Source organism: Ambystoma mexicanum, chromosome 6q (assembly GCF_040938575.1).
Source record: "Ambystoma mexicanum isolate Mex_15411 chromosome 6q, UKY_AmexF1_1, whole genome shotgun sequence".
NCBI classification, from domain to species: Eukaryota; Metazoa; Chordata; class Amphibia; order Caudata; family Ambystomatidae; genus Ambystoma; species Ambystoma mexicanum.
In genome coordinates this window covers 974,233,660-974,255,864 of record NC_090937.1, presented here as the reverse complement: position 1 = coordinate 974,255,864, position 22,205 = coordinate 974,233,660, and the positions used below count along the sequence as shown (strand labels likewise).

General features: G+C 43.2%; 1 protein-coding gene across 1 annotated transcript in view; it reads left to right on the top strand.

Moving 5' to 3' along the window:
• LOC138516394 (uncharacterized) overlaps positions 1–22,205 on the top strand; it is a 746,393-nt gene that overhangs the window by 454,305 nt on the left and 269,883 nt on the right. The window contains exons 19-20 of the mRNA XM_069631475.1: positions 109–237; positions 5,804–6,135. Of these exons, the coding sequence (XP_069487576.1) occupies positions 109–237; positions 5,804–6,135 (461 nt within the window). The remainder of the gene's footprint in view (positions 1–108; positions 238–5,803; positions 6,136–22,205) is intronic.

Here is a 22,205-nt window from a genome sequence, read left to right as displayed (position 1 = left end):
TTTTGGTTGTGCTTTCTAAAATATGTTGACTTTTCCATAAATTCATCATTTTTGCTTTTTTGAATGCCTACAGAAACATCTTTGTTTTGGTTCTTTCTGTTTCCGCAGGTGACCCTAGAGTGTACCCCTTTTCGCCAGCCCTTCTTACCGATTGCCTGCAGTCTTCAATTCCTGCCCTTGTGCCTGCATTTTCATGCCTACTTCCTCCGGGCGGACTTCACTTTGAATCGCTAGCAGGTATGGTGACCCGGGCAGATATAATGACGCCATTTTGTATATCCCACCACGCTCCCCCTTGTAAGTAGTTTATGTTTCAACAGTACATTGCAGTTTGATTGTCAAAGCATCTCCTATTCTTAAATATGAACTTGCTGAATTTCGTCTACCATTAATGTTCTGGAGAGATTTTCGGCCGCAGCCCTGATGTAGCTTCTAATGTCCCTCACCTCCAACATGGCTGCCGGGTTCATAGCAGTGCACAGGCCCTCAGAACCTTTGCTAGTTCTCCATGATAATGAATCTGAGTCCCTCATCATGAGTTTGGTGGTGACGGCAAAAAACAGGCATTGTTTGCAAATATTGCCTGTTTTTATTTCTTGCCATATGGTAATATGGGTAATTGCCACATGCAGTATTTGTAAGAATACCACGTGCGGTAAATACCGTCTGACTATAGGGTCAGATATCTCATAAATACTCCTGCAATGCCCATCTCTACACAATAAGATGAGGTCAAAAAAATTAAATAACCACTCAACAAGTTTACTTTTTTTTCCTTAAGTGAAGGGGAGCACAAGCGCTTCCCTCCGAAAACTGAAAAAAAACAAATAAATCTGGGCTCTCTTTGAATGTGGGCACCTTCTCTTACCGTTTCCAATGGAATTCACGGATTGCTAAAAAAATTACACTTATCTGCCTCTGAAATCAAAAATGCATAGTCGCGTTTTGGCCCGCCACTGCGCGCAATCCATTTCCCATCCTGAAAACCAGAATGGAAATAGATACGAAATCATGACATTAATTAAATACATACAAATTGGAGGATACCAGAAATATTGCATGTAGGATTTCAGGACATTTTCATTCATTACCCCCAAACGCGGCAGATTTCTTATAATCGGGCAGATCCCATTAATTACTGTGGGCGCATAAGGAGGGTTTTAGGGCCTGATCGGGCCCCATTACGAGGACGGCGGTAATCCGCTGGTACGCCGTCCTCATCTGCCGCCTGATATCCCAGTGCCACCGGGACATTACAAGACATTACAAGTCCCTGCGGCCCGGGATGTCAGGCGGCGGATTCGGGAAGTCACCGTTCCCGTGGAATCTAAGGGAATGGGTTCACGGGAGCATCAGCACCACCGTATTTCCATGGCAACTCTGATGTCCGGCGCCATTGCGCCCGGCAGGTGAGACCTGCTGGGTGCAACTGCCTCTAGAAGGCAGAGTTGTAGCGTGGCGGTCCTGGAAAGGGTGCCGGTACCGTGCGACCGGCACCCTTATGTCCAGACCGCCACATTTAGAATGCAGCCCAAATGGGACTGAGCCATTGTGAAACACTTTTTTAAATCAGGTCCTTAGTGTTTTAGGCCGCCCAATGTTTTGGAAGATGTAAATCAGGCGCCTCTGCCGCAATCAATATCTCTCTCTAAATCCACGATGAAGGGGCATTGCTCTATACTGTAGGCGCCACTGTACAGTACAGCGCCAAGAAGCGAGGCAGTAAAGGGCACTATCATTTTTAAATGTTAATATCATGTTACATGTTGATACAATTAAAGCATGTGGCCTTTTTTTCCATTTGAAGAGCAAAGGTGAAATTTAAGTGTCCCAGTACACCAAAGGGAAGGGTGGCACTCGGCTTCTGTACTGTGATGCTTTGGCATGGAAATATTAACGGAACAAATTCAGTGACATTTAAATAAGAGGGCAGAGTAATACATCTTCAACCATTGATTCGGAACGTGCTCAAATGAAATATTTGCAATATGTGTGCCTTTTTGATCTTTGCAGCATTTCAAACCTTGGCAAATGATCCGGTATCTGCTTCGTGATGAGAAATGCTGGTACTTTCACATTCAAAGTGAGGCAGGGATGCGGGCACTGTTAAGAATCTTACAATACCTGTAAACACAGAAATGATGAAGATTATACCTTAAAGGGGAAGAGGAACTGCACTACTGACCCATTTTGGGCATAGGAGCCCTGCTGGGAAGTACTGGCGCTGCCTATTCTATTAAAACAGCTCTTCAGAGGAATAATGGTAATGCCCCATCAACATTATATCAGACCTGCTGAAAGGTGCAGGTGCTCACTGATTACAGTTTTTGAAATGATGGTGCAGTCACACTTATGATATGACATTTATAACGCGCCTATACACAAGTGTTGCAAGACGTGATGAGGCAAGGGAGTGGAAACAGAGGGAGGCCAAAGACAACGATCTTACTAGGCCTAGTGACATTGACATTGCACAAGTGCAGAGGGGAGGAGAAAAGTGCAAGGGGGAGGGAGGTTGGGCAAGTCCCGGACATGGGATCAAAGCATGGGACATGGGATCAAAACAACAAGTAGTGCGGCCAACAAATGGTAAGTGCGGGTGTTAAAGTGCAGACAACAGGTGTCTAATAAGTGCATGTAAGGGGACTGTAGGCTTGCAGGGTACAAACCACAAGTGCAGGGGTCGCCAGCAGCAGTGCTGGAGTGCAGCTGGGCGGGCAAGGACCTGGACCTGAATTCAGAGGGTAACCAGGTGACCAGTGCAGTGTCAGACAAGAGATCAGCAGGGGAGAGGAAGGGAGAAGGCAGAAGCAAAGAGAAAGGTCTTGGGGTGCTTCCGGACAGTATATGTATATGATAGCAGTATTGCTGAGAAGTGCTGGTGCTGTCACATTGCATGTTTGTCAGGCTTACCGAGAGGGGCTGGCCTACTGGGAGGGGCTGGCCCCGGCCCTGCCACATCAAATTCATAACAGCCCTTTCGAATATTGTTGGCACCATCACATTATAGGTACAGCAGCTCCTGTAAGCAGTGCATACCACTGTCCCTTTAAAAGTATTGCAGCCGCTTTGAGAAATGCTGCCACCGTCACATTAAAAGTATAACAACCCCTTCGAGACGATCTGGTACTGTAGCATTACAAGCACAGTAAGCCAGAAAAGAAGTGCGTGTACTTTCCTGTGAAAAGTAAAGCAAACGTGATGAGAAGGGCCTAATGTGCTTGTGACATAAAGGGTTTCTGAAAGACATTTCACAAGACAGTCTACCAGCAGCCTTCCACCATGTCACTTAATCATGCCTCTGCCCCCTGCCATTCCACACCCACCCTCCAGGTAGAAATCTCTCTTGTATCCTGAATTTCTCTTTTCCTGCCCACTCCATACATGCTGGGTTGCAGCAGTGAATTGTATCGCTATCTAGTACTGGGTACATCATTAGAAGTATTGCAGCAATTATCTACCTGGCTTTTGGAGTGCAAGGTTTTTTGTTGTGCCTTTTGGGTATATTAAATATGCAATTGCCCATGAGCTATGGAATTACATGAAATGGCTGGCAGTGTTGGCTTCTTGAAAGGAGAAAATAACAAAATGCACATTATTTGGTGCCTTGTAAAAATGTAATGCAAATTGAGGAATGCTGGTTTATTTGTATTAACAACTTAAAACAGTGTGTTGTTTACCTGCCTGTGGGAAGCGTTATGAAATGTACATTTAAGCATTTTTTCTTATGCTGATTGGAGACTCAGAAAAACTTTACAATAAAGATTAGCACCAGGGATGTGCACTTTAGCCAATGGGATTGTATAATGAGAGTTTTCTCTGCAAATGTAGTTTGCTTATACAGCTCACCTAGTGTTCCAAGTACACTTCCCTACTGTAAAGCCCAAGCTCCATGCCAGTCTCTAGGCCCTTTGCAGCAGGCCTCTTGGCATAGCTAAGCTTAACTGGCTTCAGTTAAGCTTGGTTCCACTGGCATAGCCAACTCCCCTTCTAACTCGCAGTCATGGCTTGGGCAACAGAGGTTCTGCTTTGATGCTTCTCCTGCTTGTCATTCTGTCACTATCCAATTATTTTGGTTTGCCAACTCACGTTCTGGTTTACTGATTCTCCTACATGTCTTTCCCTGCCCATCTGGCCTTTTCGGCTCACTGCTCTTCATCTGGCTGCAACACCTCTCTCTCCTTCTCTCCCCTCTTTCTCTCTCTCTCTTTTGCTATCTCTATACCTCTCTCTCGCTGTCTCTCTCCCTATCTTGCTGGATTGTCATCCACGAGCAATCCATATTACCTTGTAAGTCAAGAGGTTTATATCCTCTTTTAAAGATAAACTGATTAGTTAATTGTTGTAATAAGAGCTCAGATTCATGAGGCTGTTACCCCTGGTTTGAACTCTTCCCCATGTGAGTGTGTCTCACTCGTCCTTATTCCTACGTGTGGTTTGTTCTCTAATCTTTTAGGTTGGTCTCTGTCTAAGCCCAGCATGTTAGGGTCAGGCAGGAGGATGTCATGGAAAACAGGGAAGGGACTCTAATCTTGGGTGAGGTTAGTTCAGTAAATCTTTAATAGCTGCACCACAGGGTGAACACCGGAACACATGACACACGATTCCTAAGCAACCTGAAACTATTTTGCCATCCCCCTTACAGTACAATTTTATAACATTCTGAGTAGTGTATTCAATGCAAAAAACAGAAGATTATATGACCTCACTAAGGATGGTTTCAACCTTCCCAAGCAAACCTAAACACAGCAGGTTCGTTTGCCAGTCTTCAAGAGATGTCCAGAACATATGTGTGTACCCTTAATACAATTCAAACTGAAACTCCTCTATCATTATTCATTTAGAGTGACTGACTCCTGTTGTGAAGAATGGACATATTTGTAGTGGTGTAAGCATATTTCTAAATAACTTTGCTAAGCCAGCATTTTTCTGACTGCCAGCATATAATTCGAAATGAGGTCTAGCACTGATTATAAAGGGCTCGCTTTCTTAAATCAATATTTTTCTTCCACTTCCATCTTAAATACCTTACGATTACTTTTCCCATCAACATTCCTTTAAGCGATCACTTGAATATATCTGTATTTTTCCTCCAGAAGTGTCCCGGCTGCTTACCTAGCCAGTAATTGTCTGCCAAGTTTATGGGGATTCTTGAAACGAGTCAGCCTTGAAACAACAAAATGGCGAACATTATTTGGTCAATAGTAGTGTTATTTTTCCGAAATTCTTGTTGTAAATAATTTGGAACTTTCTTTGCTATGAAGCTGCTGCAATGGGTTCTTGTTCTGAGGCTGATCAGAAGAGGAATCATATTAGTAGAATAGATGCGTGAACCTTTGTTAGTGCACGCTATATTGTATAATCTGTTTCTGCCTTTAAGTTCCAAAATTATCTTTCATTTGTGGTCTACAAAATCATGACTCCATGTTTGATTTTTGTAACGTACTTGATTTTAATAAATGATCCACTGAACAGAGTAACAGGGCCTTAACTCTCTCATCTGTCATCACTCGGGGGTCCCAAAACTCGCCCCTGGATCTTCTCTCCGGATGTTTAGGAGACATATTTCTCTGCGGGACATGTTAGGGTTTTCCCATGACCTGGCACCCCTCTCACCTCTTAAAGGTTATTTGACATTGTCTCAAGACTAAATAATATATTTTTTATTGGTGATTTCTCAGGCCCCTCATGTCACACACAGGCCATTGATGAGCTCTTTACAACTTCTATTAGGACTGCTTCATATTCCTTTCATAGAATAAAGGTATTTTCATTGTAAACATTCACTGCCGTTACCTTTCAGGACACATGGATAGGATAACAGCAGTTGGAGAAACGCAGACTGAACTTATGGTTGTCACAACATCGAAAGATGGCACCTTGAAGCTGTGGGATGTGCCTTCTGGCAAAGCTATCTTCACACTCCATGGAGTTGGACGGAACATTGACTCCATCACGGTCTGCCATGAAAACAAGCTGGTTGCCGTTACTGAAAACAACTCCTTCCAGGTCTGGGATCTGTCCCAGAGAAAAATGATACATGCAGCAAAAGGATTTGTGGATGCCCCAATACTCACATCGGCCATGGACGGTCAGCTTCTCCTGGCCTTTTTTGATGGCAGCCATTTGATCAAGGTAAGACTATAATGTGTTAGGTGGCATGGGACAACTACATCAATTGTCAATCCAGACATTCTTCAATGATCATATGGCACTTTACTGACTGTTGTTAGATATTGGAATTAAGTTATTTCTTGCTAAAAGAAAATAAATGCATCTCTGCTACTGCTTTTCTTCAAACATATTTAAAAATGGCCAATCCATTTTGTTGTTTGGTTTGTTTTAATCCTGATCAATATACCTAGAAACCGCTGATGTACTAATCACTTGGTTTGATTCACAAATCTGAACACTTGATTTTTGTATGTATGCAAGCAATTTGGTTGCAGGTAAGAACAGGGACGTCATTTCACCAAATTGCCTGGGGTAGCAGAAATGACATCCCATTACCCTTGACCTCTGATGACATCAACGGAAGTAGTGTCATCTGACCCCACCTCCAAGTGACATCACAGTAAGCGATGGCACACGGCCTTCAGGTGCGTTTAACACCTGTGTTTCCAGGTGCTCTCATTTCAGCCAGACATAAGAACCAAGACACAAAGAGAGGCGTGATTTGTCCATGATCACACATTTGGGAATGTCATTTTCCAGATTCGACATGGGCCTTTGTGTAAAATTTATATAATGAAGTACTTGTAACGGGGTAACTGAAATCTGAAACGCAGGCTACAGCTGGTGTATGAAACATCTATAGATCAATGGACACATAAGTACACGTTATCTGTGGCATTGCTGTTATAAACAAACCAAAGAAGCACTGAAATGGGGCGGCGTGCGCTGTCTGTTTACCCATGAGCAAAATGCTATACGAGCAAGACCTGAAAATTAAATCATGGACAAGGATTTAGTATCAACAAAATTCCCTGGTTACAAATATATCTATGAGTCAGCTACCACTATGATAGAAGAAACCTATTGTGCAGTTGTAAATTGTGGCCATCTCTCTCCGGGTGCATTTATCTTTAAGTTATGTGACAAGCAGCCACATGTTGACCCCCACTACCCAGAGCAAACATTACACCTTAATGTTCTAGGCTTTGATTAGGGCTCAATGCACCAACGATTTTCAGAGCTCAAGGTGCGAGTTGCGTTATTCAATGACCACCCACCAGGACCGGCCCGTGAATGAAGCTTCCACAAAGCTCTTTCCAGGAAGAAGTTTGAGTGCGAGGGGTGAATCACTCTGTGGCTCTCTCACTTCTGAGACTCTGTGTCCAGCACTTATTTTCTTGAACAGTGTTGCACCTGAGCAGGGTCTTGGTCCAGTTTGCTGCTCCTCTCAACCATTCACATCACACTTGAATGCATTCAAGGTGAGCAGACCCCAATCGTTGGCGTAAAACAAAATGTGCCACCCGACCCCAAGATCCTTAACAAAGTGCAGGGCATGCCACAACCCGGCCCGGCCCGGTCCACCACATGTGTACAATGTCCATGAAAAAAAAAACACCAATGTCCATGAAGATTATGCCGCTGCAGGGGCATGCACTACTCCAAGTGAAAGAAGTAAATATTTTTTGTAATCATTTTTAAATGTTTCACGTAGCGTAGAAAGAAGGCGGCTGTGCCTGGTCCCAAATATACCAGCCACCAGTGGTGGTTGGTGAGTTGTTTTATTGGAGGGTGTAAATATTTGCCACAAGTATGCGATTGCGACCGAGCATAGCGAGGGGGCCAGAACTAACGAAAACGTGTTTGAGAGGTTCGGGGGATTCTTTGCCCTCCCTTTAGAAAATGTTTTGAATAATGGGTTAAAATGGTGCATTACAAAGAATACTTTCTGTGAAAATTTAGGTAAAACCCTACACCCTACAAAACCGTTTGCAATCGGTTTTGTAGGGTGTAGGGTAACTCATGAAAAATGTAGAATAGATGCAAGTCACAAAAAGTGCACAAGCACATTTCCTATTCCTTGCCGGTCGCTTCAGTATATGCCAGTAGAAAAAACATTTCCATGCTGGCTGTGCCCACACATGTCCATGCTGGCTCCACCAACACATGCTAAAATTCCCATATAAGAACATACTCATGTTCGCCTTGAGATTTTTTTTATAGTATCATTACTGACAGTAGGCACAAAGCTGGCTCTGGCAATATATACCAGTACTCCTATAATAGAAAATACTCCCGTTGGTTTGGCCATTAAAAGTGACATGTCACAGTAAGAAAACATGTTGTAACTGGTTCCAATGTAAGCCAGTCTACACACACATAAGAACACTTACCATCCTTGCTTCATCATATATGCTCAGTTAATAAAACATCATGCTACAGTAAAACATGATACAGTAAGAGGTATGCAGGCCTCTACACCAAAACATCAGTCTAGCGAGGTAACACTACTTGTCATGCTTGCTTTATCATAGATTCTGAGAATGCATGTCATGCCACAGTAAGCAATGACTAGACTGGCTGTACCAAAATGCCAGTCTGGCCAGGTAATGACACACATGAACTTGACTTTGCCCGAAAATACCAGTAAAACATGCAAAGTCAATAAAGGATGTGGCAAAATGCTCTAGTGATCCCCAGTCTCCCAGGGCCTCTCACACACATACACGCACGCAAGCACACACACACACACACACACGCATGCATGCGCACACACACACACACACACACACACGCATCTCCTTTCACCCACCCATACACCTCCCATCACATTCATTCACACTGCATTCACCACACAGACATGCACTCACACACAATCACATTCATACACATTCACCCAGCTCTCACTTACCTATATACCTTCTCTCACACACACTCAACTGCCACCGACCCAGAACATACACACACACACATTCCCACACACTTTCCCACTCACTCACCCACTGTTCACTCACCCATAAACCTCTCAAGTCCACTTGCACTGCATTCTCCACACAGAAACACACTCACCCCCAGAATATTAATTCAAACACACACTATCACATTCCTACTTATTCACCCATGACTCACTGACCCATACTCCTTCTCGCACGTCCACTCACACTGCGTTCTCCACACAGACCCATACCAATCCATAACATTGAAACACACTATCACATTCTGACTCATTCCCACCAGTCCCTCACTCATACACCTTTTCTTACATCCATCTTACTCACTGACTCATAGCACATACATACATCTGACACACACTTCACTCATGCAAAATACACATCACATTCTTTTTTTAAAGCCTTCTTACCTGTTTTTCCAGCTTCGGTCCATAACTCCAGGCCACCCTCAGCTCCTCTGTGCTGCTCACTAACAGGAAACGGAAAGCTGGGAGAGCTTCCTCGCTCCTGTATATGAGATGCGAGGAAGAGGGAGGAGAAGGGTTTGGAGCTTAACATTGCATGTGACTAGTGTCACACGTCACGGTCAACCTCTACTGAGTGCTTCCTTTTCGTGCTGCAAGCCCAGACCAAGCCTTCTCCCTGATGGGTGAGGACTGGGCTGGGGCCCCCAGACCAGGTCTGGTGGGACCATCAGCAGGGGCCACCGCTACTCCAGTGCCCACGAGTTTCCATTTAAATGTTTTTTTTTAATACAAGTGTAACAAGGGAGACCCCAGGGGTCGCCGCTGCGTCCCCTGGCGAACCCCAAATGACGTCTCTGGATAAGAATGAACAGGCTCAACTGTGTTCTCCTGTCAAATTAGTGTGCCCACCTTAGCTTTCAGCTCTGTCTTTGCTTCAGTATGTTGATCACTTCTTTGTGCCGGTGCCACTTGTTTTCTTCACAAAGACTCAGAAGAGGTATAGTCTCAGTCAAGGAAGACTTCTTAGGAAATTAATTTAAACTTGGGCTGGTTCAACTAACATGCATAGCTCTTATCCTTTTGAGTGTACTGGGTGGGTGAAATCTTCCAATTAAGTTTTTAGCGGGTGAAATTTCTTAGTTCAATGGGCTCTATTGAACTGCACGGATAGTTAAGAGTCTTGGTGGGTGAGTGACGTAACTCCATGGCGAGTGAGTTGAGAGGTATGGAAATGTCTGAATGGCAAATCTTGGTCCAAAAAGGTAAAAAGGTTTTTCAACACGTCCTTCAGGTTTTTATCAGGTGTCCCTCACAATCTTGTTTTTATGGGTTGCGAACTACTCTGATGATGGGTGCAGCTCCAGTCATGAACTAGGCCAGGAGACAGGCAATACAGGCTCAGAATGTTTTTAGATGGTTCTTTTGGGGGCTCTCAACAATCTCCCTGTCCAGGATCTATGTGGGTACATTGTGTCGAATTCAAGCACTGGGTAACCCTAACAAAACAAAGAGGGTGCTAAGGCATTGTCTACTATGAGGGTAATATTCAATCACATTCAACAAAATGCAGAATTTCAAGACAAAGAGCTTGAAAAACATGAACAATTAAAAATCTATTTTATTACACATATTGAAATCAACACTAACACCAATCATATCAGAATTTTCAAAACATTTTTGCATACAAAAAATAACCACAAAATACACAATGTAGTGTGATAGTGCGCTTCACATGTTCACGAATAAGAAGAACAATTTTTGACCCGGACTGCTCATTGGCCATCTAAATGAAGAAAACTATTAACAATTAGTAACAACCTGTGTTGTCAGTCCTATTAATGAACATAGCAGTGTCCAGACCTCCCTAGAGGAGATCAATTGAACTCTGCATGCAACCCAGCAAAACAATCAAATAGTACATCTCATCACCTTAAATCCACTGGGGTATACGAAACACTGACAGTTGAGCAATAGAAGTGTGCCATCACATTACATTGCCTATTTTGTGGTTATTTTTTGGATGTAAACAATTGTGAAAACAATTCGGATATAATTGGTGTTAATGCCGATTTTAATATGTATAATACACTTGTTTTTTAATTGTTCGTGTTTTTCAAGCACTTTGCTTTTGTTGTATGTGGTTCATTGTGTCACTAGTAAAGGATGCATGTTTGGTTGTCGCGTGTTATCCAATGTAAGTTTCATTGTTGGCTCACTCATACCATGCAAGTGGCTACTTGCTTGTTTCTTGTCCACCAATATGTGGAATATGTCGCTCAGCAACTGTGAATAAACAGCCACTCTAAATGATTACCTTACTAGCCTTCTCAAATCCGCTAATGCCACACTCTTGCGCCACCCATCCTCCTCATTTGCCCCTGTTGGAATCTCCTTCTCACCAAGCCCCTGTTTGAGCTCCACTTGTCCACTCCCTTTCTCTCTTCCCCCGCCCACAACACGATCCACCATCCTCTCGCTCTCTTACCTCACAGGTGAATGAGCTCTGCACTTCCCTCTGTATCCACTTGGCTATTTGCTGTTTTGTTTTTCAGACTGCCTCTTCATCTTGCCTTCCCCTGCCACTGACTCCCCTTTCACGAGCCCTCACCTTCTCCATTTCCCAGGCCATCTTCCATTTGGCATATTCCTGATCCCCACAGCACTGCAGTTCCTTGCACCGGAGTGGTGTGGCACACATATACCCAAAGCAGGCTTCATCAATGCCTGCTGAGGCCCAGACGTGGCCTCATTCGAGTGCAGCCCTGTCAATGTGGGAGTCTGCACCACCGCTTTCTCCCCATCTCTCAAACCCCCTCCTGCCCTTATGCCATTGGCCTTTAGTCCCTCAGTACCCAACATGTGTAAATGCCTGCATCCGGTGCCGTGCCTCACCTTTTCCCCACTCATCTATTCCCTTCCCCCTCTACACGACCACCCAACCTGCTACCTGTCCCTTCTCTCTTAGCTGTCCAACAAATGGGCTCTTCTCTTCCCTCACTGTCCGTGCAGCTAGGACTTCTTTCTCATGACCAAAACTGCTTTGATGGTTTTAATGTTCACACGTCCAAAACTGCTAATGATCAAAACTGCCCATGATGTTGACATGCTGATTGATGTCAATAGCAAATGTATCACTTTACGACTACAGCCTAACCCTGTCCTTTCTCTAGCCCCTCCCACGCAACTCACTCTCCTCTCATCACCTCAACATAAACTTGTTCCTGGGGGGCCTACTCACACTTTCCCCTTCTCACTGTCTCCTCTTAAAAGCTCTTTATCCTCCTACTTGGCACTCCTCCACATGCTCGCACCTCCTCCATCCTCTCTCACACACCCTCTAGACGTGGGGCACGTTTCTCCCTTTACTCACTTCCTTCTCAGGCCTTATTCCTTTTTTCATCTTCTGTACTCCTTCAGTCTCAACCTCCTCCATGACCACTCCTTTTACAGGAGAGGAAGGATATCTCAGGGGCAACGCATTTGTCTTGGAAGCAAGAGAACACATCCACGCTTAGAAACCACTCGCTGGTATTAAGCGTGTTATAAAAGAACAATTATAATTATCAAATCAAATTCTTTAATGTGATACAGGTTGAAAATAAATTCAAACTTTACACATATTACAAACACATCCTAAACATACAACCATATAAGTCAACATCAAATATAGAGAAAAAAAAAAAAAAAAAGTTTTGAAGATCATAAATTCATCAGTGTGCAATTCATATAAGATTAAATAGAAATAAGATAAGATAAAATAAAATAAGAAAGCAAATGATTAGGCGGTTGTTATTCGGGTCCAATTAAGGTCCTAAGCCTAATTTAGTCATTTGCCATACATTATAAAGTGCAATGAATAAGTGCATGTTACATGTGTTGGTACAATAATGCCAGAACGACAATTCATGAATGGCTAATAGATCATGTACAAATTCACCCAGAAATTTTATAATCGGCTCTTTCATGGCCTTACATTGCGTCAGAAGATGCCTAGCTGTTTCTAGGCATGATAAAGATTTACAGAGTCGACATGTCCGCTCATTAGTAGGGATATTATTCCAAGCTCCTCTGTTGGTTAGGGTGGGCAGCTGTTCTAGCCGAAACAGAATGATAAATCGTCGGAGTCTTCTGGTAGGGCAGAGATATAAATAGGCCTGAGGTCTCATATACTGATATGTACGGTATTTCACAAAATTATATGACTTGAGATTACTCAAATGGGAGAAGTTTTCTAACCAATCCCAGAGTTCTATTTTTTTCTCAAGTGCGTGTAAAGTTTCATTCGATACACAAGTCCCTCTACAAATCCAGCCAATGTCGGTGAGGAATTTGCTCATATCTTTATGGAAGGATAAGGTGGTATTTTTTTTAGTTAGTTCCTGCTGAATAACCGACAATAGGGGATTAAAGGAGTGTCTTATCTTCAAGTATATCCCAGCTCTTTTTTTTAATACCAACGCTTTTAGAGAAGGTAGGCCCAATTCCAATCTTATTACAGCCATAGGTACCCCCGGAGGAAGTCCCAGCATGCGTCTCCAGAACTTGCCTTCAATCACTTGAAGCCACTCTAGCTCAACTGTTAGCAGCGACTCAATACCATATATAACCATAGGGGCAAATACTTGCATATAAAGATGGCGGGTCCCCCATAGCGTGAAGCCACCCTGTTTGTTGGTAAAAGATGAAACTAATGATATTACTTGTAATGCACGTGTGATCCGCCCCTGTTTACATAGTGTATAATCACCTAGTGGTTCTATTTCCACTCCTAAGTATCGGTAAGAATCACCACTCGCCCTTAAATCTTATGATCTTTTCTGGCTCCTCCACTACTCTCTTGATTCCATCCTTCACTGATCTTACCCTCTCCTCTTGCTTGTCCGATCCACTCATGCAATTCTTTCCTTAACTCCATCTTTCACCACTATTTCCTCCTTAGATATTTCTTTTGCAACTAGCATCTCCTTAGGGCCTTACTTCACCCCCTGTTTAGGTATTTCCTCCTACTCCTCTATACCTCCCTCTTTCACCCCCTCCTTCTTAAATGTTCCTCTACTTCCTCCTCCATTGTGCCCTCTGCCTCCAGCCACATTTGAACCTCTGGACTAGCCTCTTTCCATCCTGTGCAAACACCGCCCTCTCACAATTCACACACTGCTGTGCTTTTGAGCCTCCTTATATAGGTGTTCCTCCACTCCCTTTGTGCAAGGTTTCTAGAAGGTATGTGATTTGTCTGACTGGAGCGAGATTGGTGGATTTTATTACAGGTTGCACTGCAGGCATCTGTGAATCCTCTTGACAATTTAGAAAGCCCTTGTGCCATTTTGGATTTATCCTGCTGGGTGCGCTTGCGTGGGAGTGCTGGAGCTCTGTGTGTGCTCTCCAGGGCAGCGCTGCTCAGACAGCAGTTTTCCTGGTAAGCAAGCTTGATATTATGCTTGGCTGGGCGCACATCTCTGAATTCAGAAATGTTGAATTGAGTACATTTCCCACCTGGTCCACTTGGTCGCCTTTCTCATTCCCACTGATAGTAATGTTTTGGACTGCATGAAAAGATTTCTGCAAGTTCTGCTGCCAATGTAAAAAGCCCCTTGAAATAAGCTCTCATCACACTTGATTGAGATGAAGGAATTTATTGGATCTCAAGATTAGCCCACCGGTCACTTCCACAACACAAAAGCAAACCAAACAAATCAGCATCTTTCCTATGGCATTCTGTGTTCCACCTTCTACACTCCATCTAAGCATCTTTCCAAATCTATATCCCATGTTCGATATTCCAGCCTCCAGCACAATACCGCAGAGATCGAACATGGAACATAGATGTGGTTGAAATGTATAAATAATTAAATACTACACACCTTCCTTCTTTATACATATTTACAAAATAACCAAAATTCTACTAAAATTGAAAGGAAACAAATAATGCAATTATCAGAGAATACAATATTGCATAAAAACATAACATAGTGTGACATGGCATATTACAAAGTGGTGGTTCGTAGTGGAGACTAAACTTGGAAAAGAAACAACCAATGCAATTACCAGGGAGTACAATATTGCATAAAAGCATAACTTAGAGTAACATATGGCATATTACAAAATGGTGGTTCGTAGTGGAGACCATGGGCCTCATTACAACTCAGGCGTTAAGGGTTAACGCCGTCTTTAACCCTTATCGCCTGATTCCGATTTTAACGGCTGCTAAAAGCTGCTTAAAATCCATGGCGCTAACCTGCCATGATGCTAATTACGCCACCGTAATTTACGGTGGCGTAATTAGCGCCGTCCCCACTCCCATTATGCCCTATGGGGCAAAAATGGGAATGGGGAAGGGAAAATGGGAAATGGGGATTTACCGCCCCACTCACCTTGGAATGGGGCGGTAAATCCGCCATCCACCATGGTGTAAACATAGTTTACACCATGGTGGTAAAGTTGGCGCAATTAGCGCCTGGTTCGTAATGACCCCCCATGTGTTTTAATTTCACAAAACAAGAACAAAAGTTAGCTCACATAATCCTTCAAATATGACGGTCTTCCACACACCCTTTTGGTCCGGGTGACACTCCTCCTTTCCAGGAATTTCATTTTCCTACATTTATCATCCTCCTCATGTTCCTCCCTACTTTTAACCATGTTACTACCCCTGGACACTTCCTTGGAACACTAGCACACTCTGTTTACTTTCCACACTCCACCATCTGAGACCTTTATAGCTCCATGGAACCTTTCTAGTTTATTTAGGGGTTCAGACCACCTAATGAGTCATCTGGCACTGGCTTGTGGAAGCTTAATTCTCACCCAATCCCCCACTTCCACATGACATTCCTTAACAGCCTTCCTCACATCAAAAGACTGTTACTTAATTGTTTCTGATATACTTTCTGTCCTACCTCCTTAAAATCAACGTTCTTTTTGCACGCTATGCCCAACCACGCAGGACATACTCTTGTGTTTGGTTTTCTACCTCTTAGCATTTCAAAAAGAGAAACCCCTGTGTTGAGTGGGGCGTGAATCTATGTGCAACACCAGTGTCCTCAGCAGCCTTTCTCCAGTCACCATCACTAGCCAAAGCACCCCTGATGCTATTCTTTATCACTTAGTTGAACCTCTCTGAAATGAAGCAGCTCCCAGCCTTCTTAGGTTGACCTGCCAGGTTTATTACATGCTTCTTAGGTATCTTTACAGGTAGTCAATCAGGTTACTTTCAAGTTACATAAAGGACATTGAACACTAGCGGCCCATCACCCAGACAGAGGGCTAACCAACTTCCAGGCTAGAACACTCACCCATACATTCCAGCACTCAAGCATCACCACTACACATGACATCACAACATTCCTGATCTCCCAGGCAAGCCACACACAACACATCTCCCCCTTTACAATAGCACACCACACACAACAAAGCAAAAAACACAACACACAACACACCTCCCCTCTTTCCATTGACCCACAACACACAAAACACTGCGAGACACACCTCCACTCACACCAACAAATGCCATCCACACCGACTCGCATGACCAGGGCAAGCACACAACACGTGCACTAACACTCTACCACTCACAACATTCCCAATGCATTGGCCATGCACACCGGGACCATCATCCAACATCGCTGGAAACTCAGAACCCTGAAAGATGGAACGAGTCATAAATTAGCACACAGTGCAGCCAAACACAACCGCCTGCGTGCAAGAAAACAAAATAGACATGGTACAGGACCACTAGGTCGAAGTATATGTGTGACTCCGCATGTCCATCACCACAGATATGCCCTCACCAAAACCTGGGGCACTACCCCCCGACACATATACCTCTTTAAACCATGCATGACCACCAACGCAGTCACACAACGACTGACTGGGGGCGCTATCAACCAGCAATAATAGCTATTAACCATGCATGACTATCATCACAGTCACACCCCGACTGACTGGGGGGGCTACCACCCAGCAATAATAGCTATTAACCCTGCATGGCTACTACACAGTCACGTCCTCACTGAACTGGCGGCGCTAACACCATACACAAGCATACATGGTTTTACCATGCATGACTACCATCGCAGTCACACCCCGACTGAAATGGTGGCGCTACCACCACAAACAAATATACATTGCTGAACCATGTGGGACTTCTACCACAATCCCACCCATACTGTACGGAAGGCGCTACCCCCAGACACATACAACATGCAGACCTGGCACCCACACACGATCAGCCAAACCACACTTACAAATTTAGTATAAGCTTCACCCAAGCTCACCAAACACATAGGAGGCGCTACCCCCACAGTAAACAGGTGGCCATATCCACACCCGTGACACAAGATTGAAGGCGCTACCCCCAATCCACCAGCTCAGCAAACACATAGGAGGCACTACCCCCACAATAAACAGGTGGTCATATCCACACCTGTGACACAAGATTGAAAGCGCTACCCCCAATCCGCCAGCTCACCAAACACATAGGAGGAGCTACCCCCACAATAAACAGATGGTCATATCCACACCTGTGGCACAAGGTTGAAGGCGCTACCCCCAATCCGCCCTCTCCCCACACTCATGCAGAGATTCCATACCATACGCCATGCTTCACAATCATGGATAATACAGTTTATGTTGCAGTGTTCCGTACATTTATAAAAAGAAAATGTACCCACTCAAACATAATGGATGACATGAGCAGACCCCATACAACCCAATCCTAAAAGTCCATGTCACGAATAAGTGACCTAAACGCTGACAAACCACAAAAAGTTCATTCTAACCACTGCGCCCATAGATGTCATAAACTCCATACCTACACCAATCCTAAAGTGGATAATAAAATTGAACAAACATAAATGCTTGCAATGACCTAAATGTCCATGTTGCAATGAGCAACCTACACGCTGCAATTCCTCAATAGGTTATATCCAGCACACAGACATGACCCACTTTGAGTGTTCATTTAATTTGAAAAGCCCTGAGCGTTCCACCTCACCGCAAACTTCCTGCATCACCTTGGTGATGTCATCACTTCACCCATAGAGCGACGCAGTACAGATCGCTGCCTTCAACCGCCGTTTTGTACCTCAGCTGGTACTTTTACTCACTATGCAGCTGTCTGTGCTGTATTAACATACAGATATCAATCTGGTGAAGACTATCTTACATGTGTCACCCCGCATACGCAATGATTATGCTCAACATCCACCGCAGCCGCAGGGTATCTCTACTCATTATCTAGCACTCTCCATAGAGCTATCCCTTTCTCCTGCCTATGGGGATTACGGTCTCCTGACCCTTATGAGAGCGCTTTCTTCTGCCCAATATCTCATCCTATTTGTGAACGCTGCATCTCTTTTCACTTTATGGGCGCATGTTCCCATTTCACCGAAAGAAACCATTTTCTTCTTAATCTTGTGGGCACTGCTCTTTCTTTCACTTTATGGGCCACTCTCTTGCTTCAGCCCCTCGGAATAGTTCTACCTGCACCTAATGGGCAGCTGATCCCTCCCTCTCTCTTCCTCCCCCTCCTGCGCCCTGGGCTATGGGCTTCGCTCCTTACTTGTTTGGGGGCAGTGTGTCATCTTCCTTTTTCCTTCTGCATCCCCCAAACAAGTAAGAAGCGAAGCCCAGCAAACATCACAGTCTTCTTAGGTTGACTTGCCAGGTTTATTAACTTTAAAGTTACTAAACATATTAAGATACGATTTGAATGCATGCAACAAGGTTTTATTCCAGTAGCAAGTAGCACACATAAGACCCCCAACCTTCCCTCTCAGTGTCCCAAGCCAACTGCCATTTATCCCAACCTCGTCACCAATGTAAAGGGGTTTTATTCCAGTAGCAAGTAGCATGCATAAGACCCCCAACCTTCCCTCTCAGTGTCCCATCCTGGTCACCAATGAAATGAAGCAGCTCCCAACCTTCTTAGGTTGACTTGCCAGGTTTATTACATGCTTCTTAGGTATCTGTACAGGCAGTCAATCAAGTTACTTTCAAGTTACATAATGGACATTGAACACTGGTGGCCCATCACTCAGGCAGAGGGCTAACCAACTCACCAGGCTAGAACACTCACCCACATATTCCAGCACTCAAGCATCAACACTCCACTTGACATCACAACATTCCTGATCTCCCAGTCAAGCCACACACAACACTCTCAATGATGCCATTTGTCTGGGGATGATAGATCGAACTTGTCTTATGCTCAATTCCATTGTCTCTGACAAATATTTTCATTTCTTCTGACACTAATTGTACTCCATTGTCTGTAATGATAGTGGTGGGATAACCTTCACTTTTAAATATTACATCCAAAAACGAAATGATATTCTTGGAGCAAATATTCTGCACCCACTCAATCTCTTCCCACCTAGAAAGCATGTCAATGAGCACTATACAAAATCTCAAAGTCCCTTGACTTCTCAATGGACCAACAATGTCTAGTCCTACTTGTTCCCAAGGTATGGTGGGTATGGATGTCATGGTCATGAGTTCCTGACTTGCAAGGTACCCTTTGCTGGAGTCCTCACAATTGCAACATTCTCTAATGAGCCTTTCTATTTCTAAATCAACCCCGGGCCACCAAAAGTCTTGCCTAACTAGTTGTTGTGTCTTAGTCATACCTTGGTGTCCCTCATGTGCTAACTGTAATATTATATTTTCTTCGTTACTCCAAAAGGTGGATATAATTTGTCACCCCTGAAAACGAAACCTTTGTTAATATGCAGTTCAATAAACACATGTCTTACAGCATCCGCCAGCTCACCTTTTGTAATATCATTACCTTTTGCTCCATACAACAAACGCTCCTTCACTCTTATAAGAACCTCATCCGATGCCAATGTTTGTAACCAATCATCTTCTGATACTATTTATTGATACACATTTATATTTGTTATTCATCACCTCCTTCGTCCTCTACACTATCAACAATATTAGTCAATCTTGACAAACAATTGGCCGATTTGTTTTTGACATCAGGAACAAATTCCACATCCCAATTATACTTCTGCAGACTCGTCACCCATTTTCTAATTCTCAAGGAGACTATCTAATCCCTTGGTCATTAGACTCTCTTTGAGAAGTTTATGGTCTGACCTTACCACAAATTTAATACCCCCAAATGAATGAGCAACATTTCTCAATGGCCCAATTAACTGCCAGTAACTCTTTCTCAATGACAGAGTAATTGTATTCCGCTTCCCTCAGGACCATTGAGGCAAACGCAATGGGGTAGTCTACTCCACCTCCCACTTGGGATAACACAGCCCTTAGACCATGATTAATAGCATCTTTGGTGAGAATACTCCTTCTGTTGAGATTAAAAAATGTCAATGTGGGTGCACTATTTAAATCCTGAACTCTGATCACTCCAGTCAAACTTCACATTTTTCTTTACCAGTTTCCTCATATGAAAAGTTTATTTTGCCAAGTCAGGAATAAAGTTGGCGTAATACTCAGCCACACCTAAAAACAAGATCAATTTCTCTTTTGCTATCAAGACTGGGAAAGTTGAGAATGGAGTTAACTAACTCCTCTTTAGGTCTAATACCTTTATCAGAAATCTGATGACCTAAATATTGTATACTGGATTCGTTAAATTTACATTTGCCCTTACTCAATGTAAGACTGCTCCTTTAAAAATATCTAACACTTTATGAACTCTACTGTCATGTTCCTTTTGGTCCTTTCCATAAACAAACACATCATCTTGGAAACAAAGTACCCCTTGCATGTGATGAAATAACTGATACATTATATGTTGGAACACGGCTACTGCAGATATGAGCCCAAGTGGCATCCTTTTACAATCAAACAAACCAACTGTTGTAATGAAAGCAGTAATAGTTCTGGAAAGTAGATGTAACATGATCTGATGGTATGCAGATTTCAGATCCAAGGTGCTCATTATTTCTGCATCTTTAATTGTTCCTAGCATTTCAGCTATGTTAGGCAGGGGATGCCTATTAGGATCACACATTTGTTCACACACCTGAGGTCTATACACAACCTTAGTTTTCCATTGGGTTTGTGCACTATTACCACAGGTGAAACCCATTCAGATGACTCCACTCTTTCAATTACACCTTGTGCTTCCATTCTCTCAAGTTCGTCTTTCACAGCTGATTTTAGCACAAAAGGAATAGGTCTCACTTTTTGCACCACAGGAACGACATTCTTTGAAGCACCAAGTTCTTCCCGGAACACTGAATGTTGTCCATACCTCTCTGATGATCTTTCCTGGTCCACCGCATATACTACTTCCTTGGCATTGGGCCAGTTTTATTTCCAGTCTCCTTTGATGAGACCAGCTCAGTGGTTGCATTCCATTTTTTGAGATATAGATATTACCCTTTGCTGATCTGTCCTTAAATTTCATTGTGGACCAGAACCAACCTTCCAATTCAATGCATTTATCACCATATGCAACAGGTATAATATATCAACTTCTTCCAATGTGGTACTTGAATTTAATTCTTTGTCAAAGAGAACCTTGTGTAGTAGCGTATATTTTGCACCAGAGTCAATAACCATTCTAACGTTTTTATCATTGATTTCTATCACTGCCATGGGTTTTTCAATGTCTGCATTATCGTCTTCAACTGTGTTGACTAAGCAATCTTCTGCGTAAAATGTACATTCTTCTAGTTCTTCACAAAGTTCATCAACATGTTCTATGTTATCCATCTTGGTTCTGCAGCAGTTGGTAAAATGTCCCTTTTAATTACACCGTTTACATAACTCCTTGATGCCAGGACACTTTTCACTACTAGCTAAATGATATCCACTATCACATCTGTAACATCGCCGCCTGTCACTGGTTTCTCTTTTCTCCTTAAACCGAGCTCCTTTCTTCTTCACATATGCTGCATCTTTTTTGACAAATTGTTTCCTTTTGGTAGACTCCGTTCCTTGAACTGTTAAAATTCTGGTTCTTGTGATAATTCTTCTTCCTTATTCTCACATTCCACTCTTTTTACAAGTTCTTTCACACATTTGTTAGTGTGTGCCACCTACTTTGCAACTCTGAGAACTTCCTCTAAGGATGGGTTTCTTTTAGACCAAAGTGCTTCCCTTACTTTGCCATTATTTCATTCTAGCAAAAATTGATTGCGAAGACGTTCATCTAAGGTATTTCCAAAATCACATGAAATAGCCAATCCGCGTAGAGCCGTAATGAATTGTTCTACTGCTTCACCAGCTTCTTGTTTATGCTTCCCAAAATGATATCTTTCAAGAATGATGCTCACAGTGTTTTCATAATGCAAGTTTAACATTTTAATACATTTCTCACACTCTGTAGGTCCTGCGACTTCTTCATCGATAGAGT